Below are 20,492 nucleotides of genomic sequence, written 5' to 3' on the forward strand. Positions count from 1 at the left end.
GGCCGCCGGAGCTTCCGGGCAAACCTGTCACGTGAGGGGGTCCGGCAGCGCCCCCCGCTCTCACGGGGATCCTCCCGGAGGGGAAAGCGCGCGACCGCGGAGAGAGAGGTACCACCCCTCTCGCCTCCACGGCGGGCCGAGAGGAATAGGAAAGATGGCGGAGCTCCGCAATTCCCACATCCCTCCCCCCTTTGACCAAAGCCGCTCGACCTCGAGGGCTCCGGCGAACGATGACCTCACCGTTCGTTTCGCTGCCTGGCACACCTCCTTGAGCAAGTCCAAGAAAGTCCAATCCCGAACATGCGCAACTGCGCCAACGTCCACCGCACTGTCACCACATAGTTCGCCACAATCACCGCATAGTTCGCCACAGTCCGCCGGTTGACCTGATTCCGTCGGCCGGCCCAAGGTCCGCGGCCCCGCCGGAGAAGTAGGCTGGGCCGGTTGAGCACAGGGCCCGGGCAGCCGGCTGCTCCCAGGCGGTCACTTCCCGCAGCGGTTCGCCCCGCGCCGACGGGGCGCTTGCCTGCCGCACCGCCGGCGGCTTCCGCTGCTTGCGGGTTCAGCAGTGACCACCTCTGATGCCCGGACCCGGGGTGGAGGCCGCGTTCGTAGTGCTGCCTCCCAGGTGGCCAGTTAGCCCAGCGCTCGGCGATGGCTTTCGCTCGGCGCACCTCGGGCGAGCGCCTTCGCCACCATGGAGAAGGGGGCGCGATCAGCTGACCGCAAGAGCCGGCCCGCCGCGCAGCTCACTCGCTGTACGGGCTGCGGGGTCGTTTTGGCATACCGCTGGGCTCTCGTTCGTCCCTGGGGTGGCGGCTGGCCCGGCTGGCTCGCTGCAGGCCTGGCGTGGTGTGGTGGCGTCGTGGTTGGAGGGTCGCTCGAACCCTGGGCGTGCGGGCTTGAACCCTCCGGAGACGGTGGCCCACCTGGTCAGCGACCTCGCCGATCGCGGATGTGGGGCGTTGCGTCGGGAACCTTCCCTCCGCACCTCCTCCCTTTAGATCGCGACCTCGCGAGCCCGAAGTGGGAGCGTCAGCAGTGGCTTCCTGCCGGCTGGCGCCCTCTGGAGTCACCCCGTGCAACCCATTGCCGGACCTCACGGCGTAGGCTGCGCGTTTCGTTGGCGTGCCTCGAGGAGCTTCCTCTGGCAACCCTTCCTGTGCGCAACTTTGCGCGCTGGAGGGCGGTGACCCGGTCAGCGATCTCGCCGGTTGCGGGTGTTGTAGCGGTGCGTCGGGAACCTTCCTTCCGCACCTCCCTCTAGCTCGCGACCTCGCGAGTCCGCAGTGGGAGCGTCGGCAGTTTCTCCTCTTGGAAAGTACTGCTTCAGCTCGCCCACGTGAATGGGGCCGCTTATTCGACCTGACCTCGGGTCTTTCAGCTTGTAATTCAGCCGCGAGATCTTCTCGGCGACTACGAACGGTCCTACCCACTTGGGTGCGAGACCGGCCGCGAACCCTGCGCTGGCATCGCTCAGCGCGTGGTTACGTTTCAAGACAGTGTCGCCCACTTGGTACGCCACGTCTCGATGAGCTCGGTCGTAGGCCGCCTTTTGGTCGACCCTGGCCTTACCGCGGCTGCGGTTCGCCTCCTTGATGGCTTCTGCCAAACGCTCGCGCAAGCGCCTCGCGTAAGCCGCATCTGCTGCTTTCGCGGGGACTGCGGTCGACCTCCTGGCCAGAACCGTGTCCGTCGGTGTGTTCAGCTCCCTGCCGAACATCAGGAATGCGGGCGTGAAGCCCGTGCACCGATTCACGCTTGTGCGCAGAGCGAAGGAGATCGAGCTCAAGTGCTCATCCCAGTCTTGTTGCCGCCGGGCATATGCCCCAAGCAGTGGCTTTATGTCTCGATTTCGGCGCTCCGTCACGTTAGACTGGGGGTGATAGCACGATGTTGTTTGCTGCCTGACACCCATGGCCGCGCACGCTTCACGAAACAACCTTGATGTGAAATACGTGGCGTTGTCGGTAATCAGCCGCTCCGGAAATCCGTAGCGACAAAACACCTCGGACAGCTTTTGCAGGACCTCCTGTGCTGTCGCTTTGCGCAGCGGATAGAGTTCAGCGATCCCACTGAAGTGGCATGTCACCACGAGTACAAACTTGTACCCTCTCTTGCTGCGCGGCAGCGGGCCCATCAGATCGCACGCCAGGACCTCCCATGGCTTTGTGCTCACGATAGGCTGAAGCAAGCCTGGCGCCTTACCGCCTCGCGGTTTGCGCTCTTGGCAGACGTGGCATGTGCGTACGTACCTACATACTTGTGCCTTCATGCCGGGCCAGGTAGCATACCGACAAAGCTTCCGCCATGTCTTTGGCGCGCTACCGTGGCCGTCTGCGTCGTGGTAGTGCTGCAATGCAGCACACCTCAGCTTGCTCGGGATAACGGCTTTAAAACACTCACTTGAGTCATTTTTGCCGGGCACGTATTTCAGCAGAGCTCCATCGGCGTCAAGCAGGTAACTTCCCAACTCGCTCGCAGCAATACCAGCTGCATTAGAGCCCGCGCCAGCCGCAATACCAGCAGCTTCCCGGCGCCCGTCATTCACCGGTGTTCGATTTGCCTGAGGGTCCGTCTCTTCATTAAGACTGGCGATCACCTCCCGACAAAACAAGTCCTCCTGCTGAGCCTCGACTAGCTCTTCCCGACTGAACGCAACCTCGAGCGGAACTCCTCCCCCGACAAGATGCACGTGCTCTGAGCTTCCGAAACTTAGGTCCTCCCGCGTTCCGCGCTCTCCCCGCGCCGAGAAGGGTCGCTGACCTACAGCATCCTCCTCGGCCTCTCCGGCCGGTTGGGTGTCGTCCACCGGCGGCCGTGACAGCGCGTCCGCGACCACATTCGTGGCACCTTTGCGGTAGCGAACTTCGAATTCGAAGCGTTGCAATGTCAGGGCCCATCGCGCGAGCCTCCCGCTGGGCTCACGGAGGCGGGAAAGCCATGTGAGGGCCATGTGATCCGTCTCGATCGTGAATTTGACCCCCTCTACGTACATCTCGAACTTTCGAAGTGCGTAGATTATGGCCAGACACTCCTTCTCGGTGACCGAGTAGTTTCGCTCTGCCGGTGTCAGCGCACGGCTCGCAAAAGCCACGGGTCGCAGTTGTTCTCCATCCACCTGGAGGAGCACTGCCCCTACGCCGAGGTCACTCGCGTCTGTTTGGATCACGAATGGCCTGTTCAGATCCGGCAGTTTCAGCGATGCAGTGTCTGCAACAGCTTTCGCCAGTTGGCGTAGGCTGCTCTCCTGCTCCTCTCCCCACTCCCAAGGGGCGGATTTCCTCAACAACTTTGTCAAGGGTGCTTGCAGGCGCACGCAAGCGGGGATAAACTGGCGGTAGTAGCCGATCATCCCTAGGAAGCGCCGAACTCCGGCGACATCCTTCGGCGTGGGAAACTCCAAGATCGCCCGGAGTTTCTCGGGATCGGGGGACACCTGTCCGCGTTCGATCCGATAGCCGAGCAGGCTCACTTGAGCACTGCATATTTGCGCCTTGGCAGGATTGATGGTTATGCCCGCCGCCCTGAGTCGTCCCAGGACGTCTCTCAGGTGGCAGAGGTGCTCCTCGAAGGTGCGGGAGTAGACGACAATGTCGTCCAAATAGGCGAGGGCATGCTGCCACTTTGCCTCACCGAGCACCCGGTCGATCAGGCGTTGGAATGTGCTCGGACTTCCGCACAAACCGAAAGGCATACGTACGAACTCGTACAGCCCCACGTTGGGCGCCAAAATGTGGGGACCAGGGTTCTAACGGCGGCCTAGCTCGATCCTCGAGATCCGGCCGCAAGGCTAGCTCCACTGAACACCGCCGCGGATCACCAACTTGGCGTATCGGCAGCGAACAGCAAGGAACACAGGACACAGAATTCGCCCACTCCGACGTTTATTGCAATGCAATAAAGGAGACGTCGGGCGCGTCGTTCTACACCGCCGACCACCTTAGCCGGGCGGGAGAGACAGGCGCGAGGGCGGACAAAGGCAGGCCAAAAAGGAGCGAGTCGTACTTACGGCCGCTCCCGACGATGGTTCGTGTCCAAAGAGGCCCCACCTCCGTCGCCCGCCTCGGACCAGGCCGCCGGAGCTTCCGGGCAAACCTGTCACGTGAGGGGGTCCGGCAGCGCCCCCCGCTCTCACGGGGATCCTCCCGGAGGGGAAAGCGCGCGACCGCGGAGAGAGAGGTACCACCCCTCTCGCCTCCACGGCGGGCCGAGAGGAATAGGAAAGATGGCGGAGCTCCGCAATTCCCACAACCTATTGACAACTCCTTGTCTGATTTTATTATCTTTTGTTGACATTTCACGTGCAGAGACAGCATCGAGAGTGAAATTAGAACCCGCGATAGCGACGAGTTGCGCGAAGATGGCGTCCACTTCATAGCACAGTCCGCAAAAGCGCACAGCTGTGGCAGGGACTTCGGCAGCTGCAGCTGCTGATTTTTCTTACCCAGCAGCAAAGATGACTCCAACAACTATGTGGGTTTATCAGATTTTTGTTCTGCCCTCGAACGATCAAAACTCTCGGATTAGCACGTGATTTTATAAATTGCACTCAGTTGTATACAAAGCCTGCTCCTGTACTTGCACTATTGGGATTCATTTCTTGTAATCAGGACTAGTGCTCTCAAGAAGAAAAGGCACCCACGGCAGTAAGCAACCACATAGTTCCACCGCACAAAGGGCATGTGTAGTGACCACTGATATGGCACAATGATGACACCTACCATTCCCAAGGGTCCTCATCTCCGGTAGGGCTATTAACATTGTTGTTGTCATCATTGCTGGGCTGATGCTCTCCGTCAGGAGGCTGAGTCACATACTGAGCAGTCAGCGCACTGGGCGATTCCATGGGTATAAGGATCCAAGCCTGGAACGGATACTGGAAATGACAGGACCAGCACGAGACGATTAGGTAAGGAATAGACAATCCAGGATAATATCTGCTGAGCTAAGCAGAAACAAAACAGCACAGGTTGAAGAAAAAACAATGAGTGCACGCAGTTGTGCACAAAGCATCAAAGGCCTGTCTTTAGGCCACAGCCTGAAACAGCCAAGGAATTAAAACCAGCACTCAATTGGGCAATTTTTCACTGCGATGGAATGAAAAGCTAAAAAAAGTTAAAAAGCTAAAAAAAAAAAAAAATCTCTGCTTCGAAGTCAAAAACTGTGTGAGGGTTTCAAGTGTGCCAGAGAGCACGAGTGAACTTGGTTTACTGACAAGACGGGGCATGAAATCAACACTGTTCTCATGCTGGCAAGCATTATAATGTGCCAGATATTTGATATGTCAGTTCGACTCCATCGCATTGTATCTATGCCCCCATGGGCAATGGGACCATTATACTAATATTGACGTTAGTAGAAAAAAGTGGGATAATGATCTTTCTCAGGAGAGAGAAAGGCCAGCTTTAACTATTTATTTATAGGCTAACAAAACATCATTTACTGCAAAACAAATACTCAAACAGCTTTGAATAGTGGGACCCATACCTGGTAGTTGTTCCAGAGAAAAAAGATGTCGTTGATCATCCGAGCCAGGTTGACGCAGCGCTTGTTGTCCACTTTAACCATAATAGCTTGCACACCAACGTGTCCCGCGTACAGCAGCTCCTGCTCCAACACCTGCACAGCACAGCCGCAAGTCTCAAATGACCGCTCCTTGTGCATGGTCGGGGAAGAAAACGCACATGCACAAAGCCACACAGCACTGCAGCTGTCACTGAAATCCCCTAGTGGCCAGTTTCCAAAGTAGCTGCGGGATGCTCCGGCCCACTCCCCACTGCCACCCCTGCTTTTGGGGCACATTCAAGAATGATATTTACCGTACGCATTCGCTCGAAATACTTATTAATGTAGTCAAGCCACTCTGTTCGCAAATGTGGTGCATTTACAAGTGTAAACGTTTCTGACGTGATGTTAGTGTGGTACATTCGGCCTGTATAAGTACCAGGTGCAAGTCAGACCAGCGTCTTGATACCGGCATATGCATGAAGCTGATTTTAATTCCACTTCCCTGAAACTCGCTAACAGTGTCTCCATAAGCAGCATTTACTCAGATGGTCATGCTACGGCTATACACTATGGTGTAAATCGCTTTTGTGCACTTACATAATGCAGCGGAGCCCTCATACCTGACAGCACGCCAGTTACGCTTGCCAATATCATACCTCTGATATTGATCACTAGCCAGGACAAGCAATGCGGCATAAATCTCACGAACATTCCACGAAAGAATTATGGTGGATAATACAAAATTATACCCGGGTATCAGCACACAACAAAGAATTTAATGCTGGGTCGTCTTGTCCCGAGGTGAGCGCTCGCAAACATTCATCATCTGCTACATACTAGGCGATTGTTTTTATTTAATGCTGGGTCGTCTTGTCCTGAGGAGAGCGCTCGCAAACATTCATCATCTGCTACATTTGAGGCGATCGGTTTTTTTTTTTTTCCCGGAATGAGCCAAATTCACCTCAAGTGAATTCGAGAAGAAAGTGAAAGTTTGTAACCGGACGTAAATGCAATGCTGTCAAAGCTATTATATGGCATGTTTTATATGTCAGCCAGTGTAATTTTATGACCACAAGTAATTAAAAAATATAGGGTGAATATGACCAATATTTTGGATTTAGCTCGTACTGAATATTTCAGAAATATTCAAGCTGATGCGGCATTCTTGTGAAAACATTATTGCAGTTGACTTTCAAGAATGGTACGATGGAGTTTTGGTGGATAAGGCATTAAACATATGCAACAGGGCTTCAAGAACAACAGAACTATACAGGAAGAGCAGGTGAGTCCTCTTGGCAGCATTAGCAGCTGTTTTCAAATTCTTCCGTAGGATGATTTTCTTGGGCATACCAAAAGGCACCGACGAAGTAAGCAAGCATTGCCTCGCCATAAATTTCAAAAGCGCGTCACAAGAAGGTTGCTCATACTTCCTTCTTCACCTTAATGAAGTTGCTCGTGCTTACAGAGAAGTGAGATTTGCAGGTCTTGTAAGCGGCAGCTTTGGGGTGCCAACACACACACAGACATGAAGTACTAAAATGGTAAATATGAGAGTAAAAAATATAATAACCAGATTTACTCCGTAGGGATGGGGAGACGAGATGAAATGATTGCTTCATGTCTCTATTTCATTTCGTTCCCTTCTTCTGCTCACTGTGTCGTCGATATCTGGGAACACATCTTTCACCGATCTCTTAATTGCCATTTGAATCCATAAAAAGCCAGCTCCAATAAGCGAAAAACTTCTGAAAACACCCACGAAACAGTCCCAACAGTCACAAAAAAAAGCAAACTTCCTTCTGGCAAATGAATCCCCGGCTCCTGTTGACCCGTGCAACGGCAGTAGCTGGCTAGAATCTGCGTACACGTTTGCAGGCCATTATCTCACCTATTTTCTTTCCCCCTCTGTTCTAGGGAAAGTTGCAGTTTTTCTTGCCACTGCAGTTTTATCCGTCTCTGCTTTGGTTTGCGGATGTGGCTCATTTCGGGGGAGGGGAAGCCTCATATATCCTCCGCGAGCAGCACGGTGACGGGCTTTAGAGTGCGCCGCATTTGCGACTAACCACTTCAAAATATCGCCTTATGACAAAGGGAGCCTGCAGAAACTAGTACAAATATAAAATCAGAGGACCTTATCAGATACCACTCACCACTCTTACGATGACACCTTTTATCCTTTGTGAACTGCCCACCCTGTACTTCAAAAAATGCGTTCCGAGTGATCAGCGTTAGTTGAAATCGGAAAACAAAATGAAAGTGAACACACACCTTGTGTGTGATTACTAAAATGTTCATTCCTTTATTTAGTCCCGCATTCCCACACAACGATAGTTAAGCATCCCCCCCCCCCCCCCCCCCCCCCCCCGCCCCATTTCGCATCTAGTTGAGTCTGCCCTACCTGGCTTAACTCTTTCATTACCGTGGAAATTGACAGAGTTTTAGGGGTCTAAGAAAACATTTTTTTTTCTGCGGAACATATTGATCAGGCACTAATTACAGCAACATAAAATGTAGATGATTTAACACCCTTTCCAACAACACCAGTTTTTATAATGGTTTACTACACAATAATTGCGGAAAAAAATCTCAAAATCGAAATTTTTGTCAAGTTGTCATAGCAAGTGATACTAAAGGAGTTGTGTATAACTACCAATAGTATAAAAAAATTTTGAATATACATTTTGTAGGGAAACATTTCAAAAACACGTCCTTGTCAGATATAAAAACATATTAGCACGTGTGGTGCCCACGCAATGCTGTGAATCCCAACCTCCATTTTAAAATGCGCAATTTTGGGTGGTTTCCTGGAAGAAATCTGGTGGTTTGACATTATCAGAGGCACCCATTTGTCCCCACGTGACGTAAAAACATCTTGGCAATGACTGAGTGCATTTGCGGCCAGCACAGTATTCGGGACAAGCACGCGATGCGGAAAAATCTGTGTGGAGTTGAAAACAAAACTCTGTGGTTGATGCTTGTTGACGTTCACTGTCAGTTATCTCTCAAAACATAAACGTGCAGTTTATTAAAATTTTCTGACTCGCTATTGTAGCCCTGTTTGTAGGAATGAGGTATGATACGTTAGAATCGTGCCCTGCAAGCTCTCAGCGAGTAGCTGTTGCATAATGAAAATTTTTAGCACTACGGGCCTCCTGCTTTGAGCGCCACCTGGCATTTTCGAAAAGAAACCTCCGTCCGAATAGAGAGTTCTACTAAGGAGCAACACTAGACCTCCGAAGATACCCTTGCACCCTTGTATGGAAATGAAACTGGCCGGCGAACAGCTGACGGTGTGCAAGGCCAGTTTGAAGCGCTCACCTTGTCGGAACTGATATCCGGCGACTGGGTGTTATCTTTTGACTTGCATCGGAAGTTCTTATCACAGAAATCGAGTTAGGGTGGGATAAAACCGCGAGCGGAATGATTTTTTCGGGGATCAGTAGCGGACACCTAAGGCGCCATGGCAGATAGGCTTGAAGTTGGGTAACTGCATAGTAGTGCCAAATATGAACTTCGCATTGCAGAAATGAAACCGAAATTGTTGTAAACTGTTTGCAAGTGGTCCTCCGGTAAGTAGAACTACAACACGACTTAGAACAACATGTTCAAAGGCAATAAAACTACCTAAAATCATAAAATAACATAGTAAACAAGCACCGCTTGATATTTTCAGTCGATTTCAGGGATTATTACTGTAAAAGTTCAAACATGATGATTGAAAATCATCTCCTGATTCCCCATTCATGCCCTGATAACAAAAACCAAACGCTGATGCAGAGTAATTATGAGGCCTTCTTCTTTAGTAGAAGTGGCATGCGCCATGACCATGCCCCTTTTCCACAACCAGGTGAATCAAACGCGTGTCAAAAATCGTGTTTTTGTTGCAAAAATGAAAACAAAGCTGATTTTGAAAGGGCATTTCCTGAGCTAACCCCAAATAGCTTTACTTGTCCCAGGAACACCTAGAACGCTATAAAAAGTGGCTCCCAAAGTATTGTTCAAATTGAACGATTTTGAATAGGCACGGTAACGAAAGAGTTAAATACCCTGAGCAAAACCTGTGGAGCAAAACACTTGGCTGGAAAAAAAAGAAAAGAAGAAGACAGGCACGGAAAATAAGAAGAGATAAGAGATTTGTACAAGCCAATAAAATCAGTTTAAATAGTCTACACACTTCCCCTTACTTCCATAAGTCACAGTGTGCAATTTCTCGCTCTCCCCTCCTCTCTCTGTCTCATGCGTGCCCATCTGTGTGAGGCAGTAAAATGTGCGCCAGGCTGTGCAAGGAGAGGAACAGTGAAGACAAACGGCCTACTGTCGCATGGGCACCAAGCAACCTAAGCTGTGCGAACTTTGATGCACGAGTACTGAAGCTTACGTTTAACAGTAAATTAGAGAAAAGAAAGTGGTACAAGGAAATGAGAACAGCAGAATATAAATAATCCAGGAAACATTCGCAAAAGTACTGCAAGTTAACATATTTTTTTAAGTAAGCTAACAATCAACTGATGTCGCAGAAAAATGCCTACATGATGTGCATGTGCCCCATTTTTATTGCTACAGTTTCAACATTGCAAACACCAAGAAAATAAAATTAATACCAGATCAGAAAATTTCCTCAAAGAAGATGAAACTCCCTTTTGTGGTATCGGCAGTAATCATGAACAATATCATAAACAAGCAATGGTTATAACAAGAATTTTCCGCTCCCCTTTGAATTTCGAAGGAAGAGGTTTTACTACACATGCATTGCATATGCATGCACACCACACACAGGCAAAGGGCCCTTCCCCAACACACACATTTTCACTCAATTGGTACATAGATACCCAGATACATCAGTGATGTTATGCCTTATCTAAGGCTCGCACTCCTGCCTTGCATTTATACAAGTGCTGCCTCAAATCCACCAGGATGGATACATTGACGCAAACAACAAATCCTTGGCAAGTTGCCCAGTCATCCTTTTATCATCAAAAAATAAACACCAAAACTGACTTTGCAAGCAAGATGAGATGGCAAAAAGTTGCTACATATTGCAGAATTTCTTGAACAGAAATTCACAGAAACAACCAAGAATATTTTGATAAAGCAGCTTTCGATAAAGTAGAATCAGTGAAATGCATGCAATAAACTGTCCGGATCCCTTCACAACCAACAGAAGGTTTGGACTAGTACCAAGCCAACTATCACGCTTGTACCAAATTTACACTCGTACTAAGCACGAAGCTTGTTTATGTGCACTGTACCATGTCCAGCCAGAGAACGGGAAACCCAAATTGTGTGGCCAGTCATAAAAAAGTACAATTCTCACCTTTTCAGATGTTCGCCTGCAGACTACATTTGGAGAATCCACGTCCAACCATTCGGACATCTTCAGCACCACCAAAGTGCGCCAATCTGAAGTATACAAGTTTAAATCCAGCACATTTGTAGCCAAAAATATCATGCCCACATGAAAGTATTGTTAATTACATAAAAAACATTGCGATGTGTACACAACACTCCAGTTTTGAAAACAGAGTATTTCTTCCTAGTGTAAACAGCTCTGAACTTCTTTGCTACAACGCCAGTTCAATTTCTGAAACTCATTCCGGGGACCACAGTATCTTCTGGTCCAATAAGGGTGCGACGTGCAGTTCTTTTGCAGGAGCAAATATCAAATACAAAATTACACCGTATACTTATTATATTAATAAGTGCAAAAAAAAAATCAATTACATGGTTAACCCAACAATTTCAATAATTTCATCAGCTCATGATAGAAGATTTTCGGAGGTCAACGTGTCACCACATTCTTGGGGAAAAAAAAAAAAAAAGAGTAATTTTCAAGCCCTCTAGTTCTTGAAAAATCTGCGAAAGTGTTTTAAGAGGTCAAGTCCTCACTAGGATTGTCCAGTTCATAGAAATGACCTTGCGCTGTTCACGACGACACCAGAAGAGCGAGCACGCCAGCTCCCACAATGTGCCAGATGGAGATTCAGCAAACCTGCTTATACAGTCCAAGTGTCTCCACCACTGATGTGGACAGCTTTTAAAGAAAAACCCCGGTTTTCAGAATAAACAAATTGCCAGATGTTACTATTTATGTTACTATTTTCATCGATAAAATGCAAGTTCTAAAGAAAGTACTTGCAAAATATTACAGGTCTGTCATGAATGCCAAGCTGCTGTGCTCTAAAGTGCCTGAAATGCCCATTTCCCTTTGACATCTAGGCTTCTTTCATTTTCTCAAAATCCCGGGCCATCTCCAGCAACCTGGAGAGGGGCAAAACATGCAGTGTGTAAGTGTATTCTCGGCACCTTGGTGTTTTTGCCAACGGAGATTAAACCGTTGGGGGGTAGAGGCATACAGCTTTGCTGTAAATGTCTCATGTCTTTGAAGCACGAAGTGTTCTAGCCCGAGGCACTCTAAAACGAGTGTCCCGGTGTATTCTTTTATTACGTGTTACGTTCTAGCCGCGAGGCACTGAAAAATTAGTGCCCCGGTGTTTTAGTACCGTGACTACATGCGACGACAACATGAGACACCGACAGCCGGAGCCCGTAAGGTGTTCCGACAATAAAAATTATTCTGCTTTAAGGCCAACTGTTGCCCGCAGTATCTTTGGATGTACTCATCAGATCTGTGTTACTCTTGCTGTAGGCAAAGCTACCATTTGTACAGTGCAATGATCCTACGAAAATGTAAGGTAACACCTGTTGGCCCAAGTATAAAATGTTTTTTATTTGACGAATATATTAGAACTTTTTTAACACAACACTTCATATCGACAATATTTTTACAATGAGAAGGCTAAAATTGTATCGGGTATGGGTGGTATTCGTTGAAAAGTTTAGCTGTCAATTTCTTCACTTGGCAACACTGGAAACGGCCACAGACATGGCCGATGCACCACGGACATGGCGCGGCTTTGGCCACTGTGCCCACACGCCGATAAAAAAAAAACACCGGCGTGCATCGTCTGCTCAGTTTCAACCCAATTCTCAACGGTGGTGCCAACAGAGATGTTATTAATCGCGCTTACATTGGACTCGAGGCAATACTTTGCGTTCTGCGAGGTAGAGTATGTAACATGCAACACAGTCATGCGCTTAGCACGGACAAGTACCGCCATCCCGCGGAGCCCGACGTAACGAGTGACGGCGCACTCACATGGTTGCCTGCATGCGCGCCTCGCCAGTGAATACAAGCAATAGTTAACAGTGCCGCATAACACATGTAATAAATTCAAATTTATGCCCATAGGCATAGCATGGGCATCTTTTCTCACAGCATGCCAAAAGGCACTATTGTATATGTGAAAACTCAAGAGAGTAGATTGAAAATCACCAAAAATGGCGCAAAGACCAGGGTCCCCCCTGAAAGGAGCACTGACACGAAATTTCGAAGCTGGTATAACTATGTAAAAGTTTTCCTTTGTATCAACAAAAGAAGCCTATACTAAACAGCAACCGTTCAGTATAACATATTTTAAATACATTTTAATCTTCGCACTCACGAGAAACCTCAGAACGGGCACCCTTTTGCAATTGGCATCAGCATGACGCCATCTGCTCCTCCTGGCCCCCAACTGCAGACGTGAGGCTGTGGCTGCAGTTGGAGTGCACTGTTTCGCCGTGTGAATCACGTCACGGTAACTGACATCATGCTGCCAGGCGTGTGGAGATGGAGACCACGGCCGGTCTGGGCGCGCAGCGAGCGCTCACGCGCGCGCGTCCACACCAGCAGTGGTGCAACGAGAACGGTGATGTCACGAGCCCCCTCCTGCCATGGCGGCCGCCTCAGTGTTCGTTTCATTGAAACCGAAACTAATATGAATAAACGAGGCTGTAAATAATTATTTATGCTATTGGCGACTGTAGTGTGCCGTTCTATGATCAGAGGGATGGTAGGCACCCATAGCACCGAAAAAAGCAACGCGAAAATTTCGTGTCAGTACTCCTTTAAAGTTTCTCAACTTATCATTGCTAGCCTTGTTAGTACTGCATATGAATTTTTTGTACGACTGATAATAATTCTGTGACACAGCTCTGCAAAATGTATTCATTACTGCAAAGCTTCAATGCGCAGCTAACGTTGCCGACACAAACAGTAAGCAACATCAGGAGTCTGCTTCAGAAAGTTGCTACTGACAGATGCACCAATATAAACTGGACTTGTAGGTTTGATAAAATGTTGAGGCTTTTAGCTCTATTTTATTCCCCCCTTCATCACCCCCTGTCCACATGCAACGTTTTCCTTCTTTTGACTGTTTGTAGCTAGTTGCCTCGGATCAGGTTCACGTTAATGTGTTTAAAGGCCAACTGCACTCAGATTTTCGACAACGTAAAAATTATGTCACCTAATAGTACATATAAAAAGGGTGCGAAATGCAAAATACTGCGCTTCAAGCACCAGCACGCACGACACAAACGGCTCGCAACATTGGAGTTTTCAGAACCGAAGCTGAATAGAAAAGGCGGCCATAGCGGCGGCCGGACGTGACGTACGTGATGGAACAAAAGCGGCCGCGCCAGAACCGTCGGCCGCTCAGAGCCGCCTCCAAATGCACGTGGTAGCGCTGCGTTTCGCTCTGTTATTTCCACAGAAGAACTTCCACTAACGTTTGCCCATAATAACAAAGTTAGGCGCAATTCTGGCATCCCGTTGCTATCAGTCGAGATGAAGTACACAGCCCGACAGTAATTTTTTTCCATCATAACTGCCGGAGTAGCAATTTTTGGCATTGCAAATAAAAAAGCGGACCCTGATTTACAAAGCTACTTGCCCATACGATATCGAAAAGCAGCTTTCGTTGTAGCCGACGCCTCAGCTGTCACGTTGCTCTCTTTGAAGGGAACAAACCGCACGCGGGCGGCGATCAATCACTATTTCTACTATACATTACTTACAAACAGCTTCGTGAATATCGGAATATTGCTGCACATCAAAAATCGAATTATAAAAGTGGTTTGAAACTATAAGCCAGCTTCCACAGCTAAATGATGTACTAAAGCCCGAAAACATTTCCTATCTACCGCTGTTTTCTACTTTAACCAGAGACAGGTAGGTGCTGCCGAAACATTTTACTTTCAAATAAACTAAATCTAACGCTCAAAGTAAATACCTCACTTGGCAATTGAACAAAAACCTAGTCTATTATTTAGGAGAGGAGCAGTTTCGTTAGTTTTTGCACTTCGCGAAGACGACGGCCGATATTTGTGCGGATGTATTTGTTACTACGAGAAAGGCTGATTTTGGTTCACTTAGCGAGAGAGGCAAAAGTCGCACAAATGTTTATACCTGCGTGTACAACAACTCTAGTTAGGCCGTCAAACTTTTGGAAAAGTCTAAAGGATGGAGGTGGCGTTGGGCCAGCCCAAATATGGCCAGTATTGGAGTGGTCAAGAATTTATAAAATATCTTTTTTTTCTGTGGTAGATGCAATAGAAATGACAAATGTAAGGCAAGTGCTCGTTTTGCGCTATTTTTTTCTTTGAGTAAAACTATTATTTTCAAGTAAAAAGAGTTTTAGTAACTCCAAAACGTTCACAAGCGCGCGAATAGTTTTGTAGGCTTCTTTTTTTTTTTTTGCATTGAAAAAAAAAAAGGCAGATATTACTGCCTACGCGGTTAGTTTAAACATGTGATGGCAATGGCGGTACAGCGCGCTGGTGTAGCAGAGAAACCCGGGCGAACGCATCCCTGCGCCCGGCGGAGCACCCTGCAAGGCGAGCTCCACTGGAGAGGTTACCCAACCTCCGTCACAGGCCGCTCGGAACTTGTTTCGGCGACTCTCCGCCAGGTGCAAACGTCGTCTGCTCGGAGGTACTTTGAACGGCGGTACCTAGCGCTCTCTATGATTACGAAGCTAAGGATTTCGCCATGGTGATTTTAAGACCATAGACTACTTATTTGGACAAAGAAAAATTTGAGTGCAGTTGGCCTTTAAGAAAGAATTTTATACATAATTCTACTGAGCCCACTTTTGGTTACTGGCAATATCTTAGGCTTTGTTTGAATTAGCTTTCAATATCTACCATGCAATACAATTAGCTACTTTTTCCAGCTTTCAATCCACTGTTGGCATTTAACTGTCTGCCTTGCCCGCCCTTCAGTTCTTTGAGAAAGTTGCTGAAACAGATGCTTGATAGTAACCATCTGAACTGCAGAAGAGCAGCGAAGTGGCCCCAGGCCGACAATGTTGCATCAACACCTCGTTTGGACAATGAGATGACAATGACCAACATGAAAAACTACAAGCATCCACAACGACACAAGTAGTTGGCCAATGTTGCAAGACATCAGGAATTTACCAGCTTCACGAGACACCTCCAGCTTCCACACTGCCTTGGCTATTGCACTTCCAACCTGACACCAGCAGCCATTGGCATGAGTATGCGAGAAAGGGGAAAGGGAGCTCCCGAGGTTGGAAGCTGATGGGCAAGTTAGCCATATCTGCCTTAAGGGTCATTGCAGCCCCCCACCCCCTTGCAGCGACATAACTCGACGACTGCTCACAAAACTGCTTGATGAGAAACTACCCAGTTTGGTATACAATGCTCGATGTGAGTGCTATCTATATTTTTCTGCAACCCTCCTGGGAATGACAGTAAGACTGCAGCTGAAATGCCAACCTCAAAATCTAGACACAGCAGCAGAGGCTAATGGCGACCAACCTCAAGCTATGCTTGGGTACAAGTTAAGAACGGCAATAGCTCAAGTAATGTATCCCTCCGCTGAAGCGGCGGACACAGATGTCACCGTATGTGAATTTTGAAACGAGATTACGCTTAATGCGTGACATTGCCTGCTTTTTCACATGTAGTTTGTCGTCGCTGCAGTGGTCCATAAAAATCCCGGAAGCAATTCGTGTCGCACTCAAAATACTCACGGTAACGCACTCTTTGCGCCGAGTGGAGGAACAGCCAGCTGTGGTGACAAGGCACAGGAGAAACTTCCATTGCCGCTTTTAAGTTGTACCCGAGTATAGAACAGACGGCAAGACTGGTTGACAGGCATCAGCCAGTTCGTGGAAAAAAAGCCAGTTTGTAGAAAGAAATGGCACGGTGCATTCACAGAAGTGCCAACTGCAACGACTGTCTGCACCTTCACTCCTTCTCCCTGCAACACACGCCTATGTTTGTGCTTTCATTCTCTTGTCTGTGAAGCCAGAGCCAGCTGATTTAAACGAAAACTTGCCGAACACCTGCGTGCAAACGGTTGCTCTACAAAGGATAAGCACCATCTGCAACAAGTGCAGCAACGATGAATGCACACATGGCACTCAAAACCTCAGACTTGAACATTACTTGAACACCATGAACACCATTACTTTCCAGAGCTTGAACAATAATGCTACAGTAGTAGCCACTATAATCCATGTCATTTTTCCACCATTATACACACTTAACAGAAGAAAAAAGAAAAAAAAAAGAAAGTGGCAGATTTTTTTTTTTTTTTTTTTTGTTGGCCCACCTCAATACTTTTCGCGAACTGAAAGGGACTTGCATCAGTATTCCTTACCCCGTATCTTACTTTCCACCTTTCTCATTTTCTTGCAGAAGAACGATTACTTTCTGGCATGCATTGTGACAGAATACCAAAGAAAATAACATCACTAAGACCCAAAGATTTTCTTCCCTGTACTGAGACCTGAGTGGAGGCCTTGTGAAAAATATTTCATTAAGCATGCAAACAGAAAAGTTCTGCTGGTAAAAGGAAAACTGGCACAGAAGGCTCCCAGAAGAAGAAGAAAAAAAAGGCAGTCTGCCTAACACTTGACACGAAATAAACTTTTGTTTGTAAACTGCTTAGTTTACCTAATCATCCACAAGATAAAAGCTACTGCAATTGTCAAAAATAAAAAATTTGTGCTAAAGAAGCCACGCAGACCAAATACAAGTTTGTTTTATTCGAAAGATTTAGTGTTTCATAGTGCCATTAGTGCTTGTCTGGCAGCAAACAATGCTTTACTAACTGAGAAATTAATAATTTTAAGCCAAAATTTCGATTCTCCCATAGAAACGTGTTTTCGTGACGTCAACAATGACGTATCCAGAGCAGGGCCTTAATTCCGGCACTAGTTATCCAGTATCATCTAGGCAACAAATCAAAGGCTAGCCAGAAACCGAAAGCACCATTCCAAAGCGAAAATTTGACTGTGCTTGTCGCAACTATCTCGCAGCTAAGCTACGCAACAATAACTGATACAAAAATATGCACAGTATGTGCGCCTTTTTACTGGTAGAAATTAAGAGCAGGGGCCCTATTCTCGACTGCACAAATTGCCGGGAAATCTGGAAATTCGCCGGAAGTCTTTTCTGATTGGCTTTCAATTTTGGTCACGTGCTTCCGGTTGACAAAGCGGTTGCTTGTGCTTTTGTCATTTTGACGTTTCATGACAGTTACTGTCAACAGTTTTAAAGTATGCCTTATTTCTCTCTACGTGAAGTGCACAATTCTTGGCCAGCAACTAAATGCACTGGACATGACAACGCAAGCCTGATTCAACAACAATACTGCTTGTAATACATGCCCTCTCTGTGATTGGCTGAGAAGGCGTGACGTAATTTAAACAGCTGGCGGGAACGACACAACATGCATTGGCAACTTCAGGCTGCGTAAAAGTGACGTAATGTTACATAACAGCTTGAAAATGGCGGCTTGTTTTTGCCACGAAATAGGGCAAAAAATTTCCCCGACCTTCCGCGCTGCGAAATGTCCGCGAATTTGCAGCAGGCGCAGTTTCGCATGCACGTGGTTTAAAGCATGTTTTCTACGGAAAAAAATTATAGTTTCAACTGTTCTCAAGCCAGCAATCACGTAGCATAGAAATAACGTGCAGTATTTTGCTTTTATGTTTGGCAATAATAAAAATTATGTTTGGCGTAACCGCAACATAAGAGGGCAAAGCCTGTCCATACAGAGAACCCAATGCATAACATTTGTCCACACTCGTCCTAGTAAGCTGCTGGGTCACATGATCGAACTCAAGAGAAAAATAAAGAAAAGTGACTCTGGTTCATTACAGCGCGCTGATTGAAGTCGAGCTTGACGAATGAGTGAATCGGCGACATCAGTGCGCTCCGCGGTTATCAGGCGTAGCGCTTCACTGCTCTTGTGTGACATAGAAGCGATGGTCGCGGCCGTCTTTTTCTGTGATCGCGCCATAAACTTGTAACATAGCAGCAGACGATGGCGTGGCGGCGGTGGTGGCCGGGAAGGTGATAACGCAACAAAGCTTGCATTGAAGCAGAGAGCCAAACTATGTTACTAAAAGCAATTAAAAGAAATAAATAGGTACGGTAAAAACAATTGTGCAATGTTCTGTAGCTGGACATCCGCCTTTCGCTCGCTTTTGGATCAACGTTACTCGATCGCCTTGTGGTGTTGACGCCAATTTTGACCTGAAGAAATGTGTTTCTCTTGCCAGCCTCACCTACCGGCTTAATTTTTATAGCACATGCCAAGTGTTTTTATATCTTTAATGCGCAATATTTGATATCTTGGTTGTGATATTTATGAGTGAAGCGTCAATTTACGCTGCATGTCGTCAGAGCTATACGTGCATCATGTCACAGATTGCTTACGTTGTGCTTGCGCAAAAAACATGGCAAATTTCCCGGGAATTTGTGCAGTCGAGAATGGGGCCCCAGATGTATGTAGGTGTGTTGCCGACGGAGAAACAGCCGGCCAGCAAGCGTCGCCTGACAGGGGCGATCCTAGTGACAGCTTTTGCCCCCGAATGAAACTTCGGCCAGAGTTTCGTGCCCAGAAAAGCATTGAAGGACTCTGGTTATACCTTACTGAAAATTGCACTTGCGCATGTAGCTGTGTCGTGCATCTCCTCACCAGAGTTCTCCCCACGGTGGGCGGCGGTGGAAATGCCCCCCACTGCTCTTCTTCATCGCCCACCACTCTGATTCACCACCCAATGCTTAAATTCGGTAGGCCTCTACCACTCCGACAAACCCTATTGAAATGCGCCTGAAGATATAAAAACGGTCACTGTGCGAGAGCAATTCCAGCTGCAGCTGGCTGCCCATCGTGCCACCTAATTACATGGTGGTGTCCGAACAAGTTGCTTTTAGTTTTGAAAAATTGCCACAGATGTGCAAATCTTGGAGTCAATGCTTGCACTTATTGCTTCTATATTTTGTTTAAGTACTTACAATTTCCACCATGCAGTGGCACCATAATACGCGGTACTTTACCACAGTTAATCAATGTTTCTGACGAATATTTGAAATACTTGAACTTAACATTCCTCCTCCTGTTCTCGAAATGCCCACCTCAGAAATTTCTGGGGAGAACCCTGCTCCTCATGCTCCCCTTCCAATTACACCTGCTTTGATTTGATTTTGATTTGATTGTGGGGTTTAACGCGCCGACGCAACGCAGGCGATGAGGCGCGCCGTAGTGGAATGCTCCGGATTAATTTTGACCACCTGGGGATCTTTATCGTGCGCCGAAATCTCGTACACACGGGCGTTTTTGCTTTTCGCCTCCATCAGAAAAGCGGCCGCCGCGGCCGGGAATCGAACCCGCGACCTCGTGCTCAGCAGCGCAACGCCTTAGCCACAGAGCCACCGCGGCGGGTCAATTACACCTGCTTCTAATTTGCCACAGCCCAACTGATATAGTTCTAACATAGCCTGCCAGTAAATTTTGAAAAGCAAGCACTAAAACCAACAGCTTGATGTACCTGGCAAAGGCAGGAAACTTTTTCCTTTCACCTTCTGCTGCTTTCTGCTGCACCTTTGGTAACAGCATTTTATGAAGAAGAAAATTAAATTGATCACACAACCACCTCAAGGGAGAAGTGTGTACCTAACAAAGAGTGCAAATGGTGCAATGGGAGAGTATACATGAGCAACGAGTTGTAAAACACCGCCAAAGCCCGTGCCCCACGCCAAGGCACAAGCAATATTAACAAACAAGAGCAGAACAAAAACTTAATCCACCTGTGCAGTTCATGTGTTTGGGAAGCAATTTT

General features: G+C 47.8%; 1 protein-coding gene across 1 annotated transcript in view; it reads right to left on the reverse strand.

The window, feature by feature from the left end:
* The window catches only part of LOC144147037 (protein arginine N-methyltransferase 5-like), a 77,276-nt gene that overhangs the window by 50,264 nt on the left and 6,520 nt on the right, over positions 1–20,492 (reverse strand). Inside the window, exons 3-5 of the mRNA XM_077679068.1 lie at positions 10,826–10,911; positions 5,491–5,622; positions 4,725–4,879 (exon numbers count right to left, since the gene is read on the reverse strand). Coding sequence (XP_077535194.1) covers positions 4,725–4,879; positions 5,491–5,622; positions 10,826–10,911 — 373 coding nt within the window. The remainder of the gene's footprint in view (positions 1–4,724; positions 4,880–5,490; positions 5,623–10,825; positions 10,912–20,492) is intronic.

The sequence above is a fragment of the Haemaphysalis longicornis genome, unplaced genomic scaffold, assembly GCF_048455015.1.
Source record: "Haemaphysalis longicornis isolate Haplotype H1 unplaced genomic scaffold, Haemaphysalis longicornis Haplotype H1 scaffold_1, whole genome shotgun sequence".
NCBI classification, from domain to species: Eukaryota; Metazoa; Arthropoda; class Arachnida; order Ixodida; family Ixodidae; genus Haemaphysalis; species Haemaphysalis longicornis.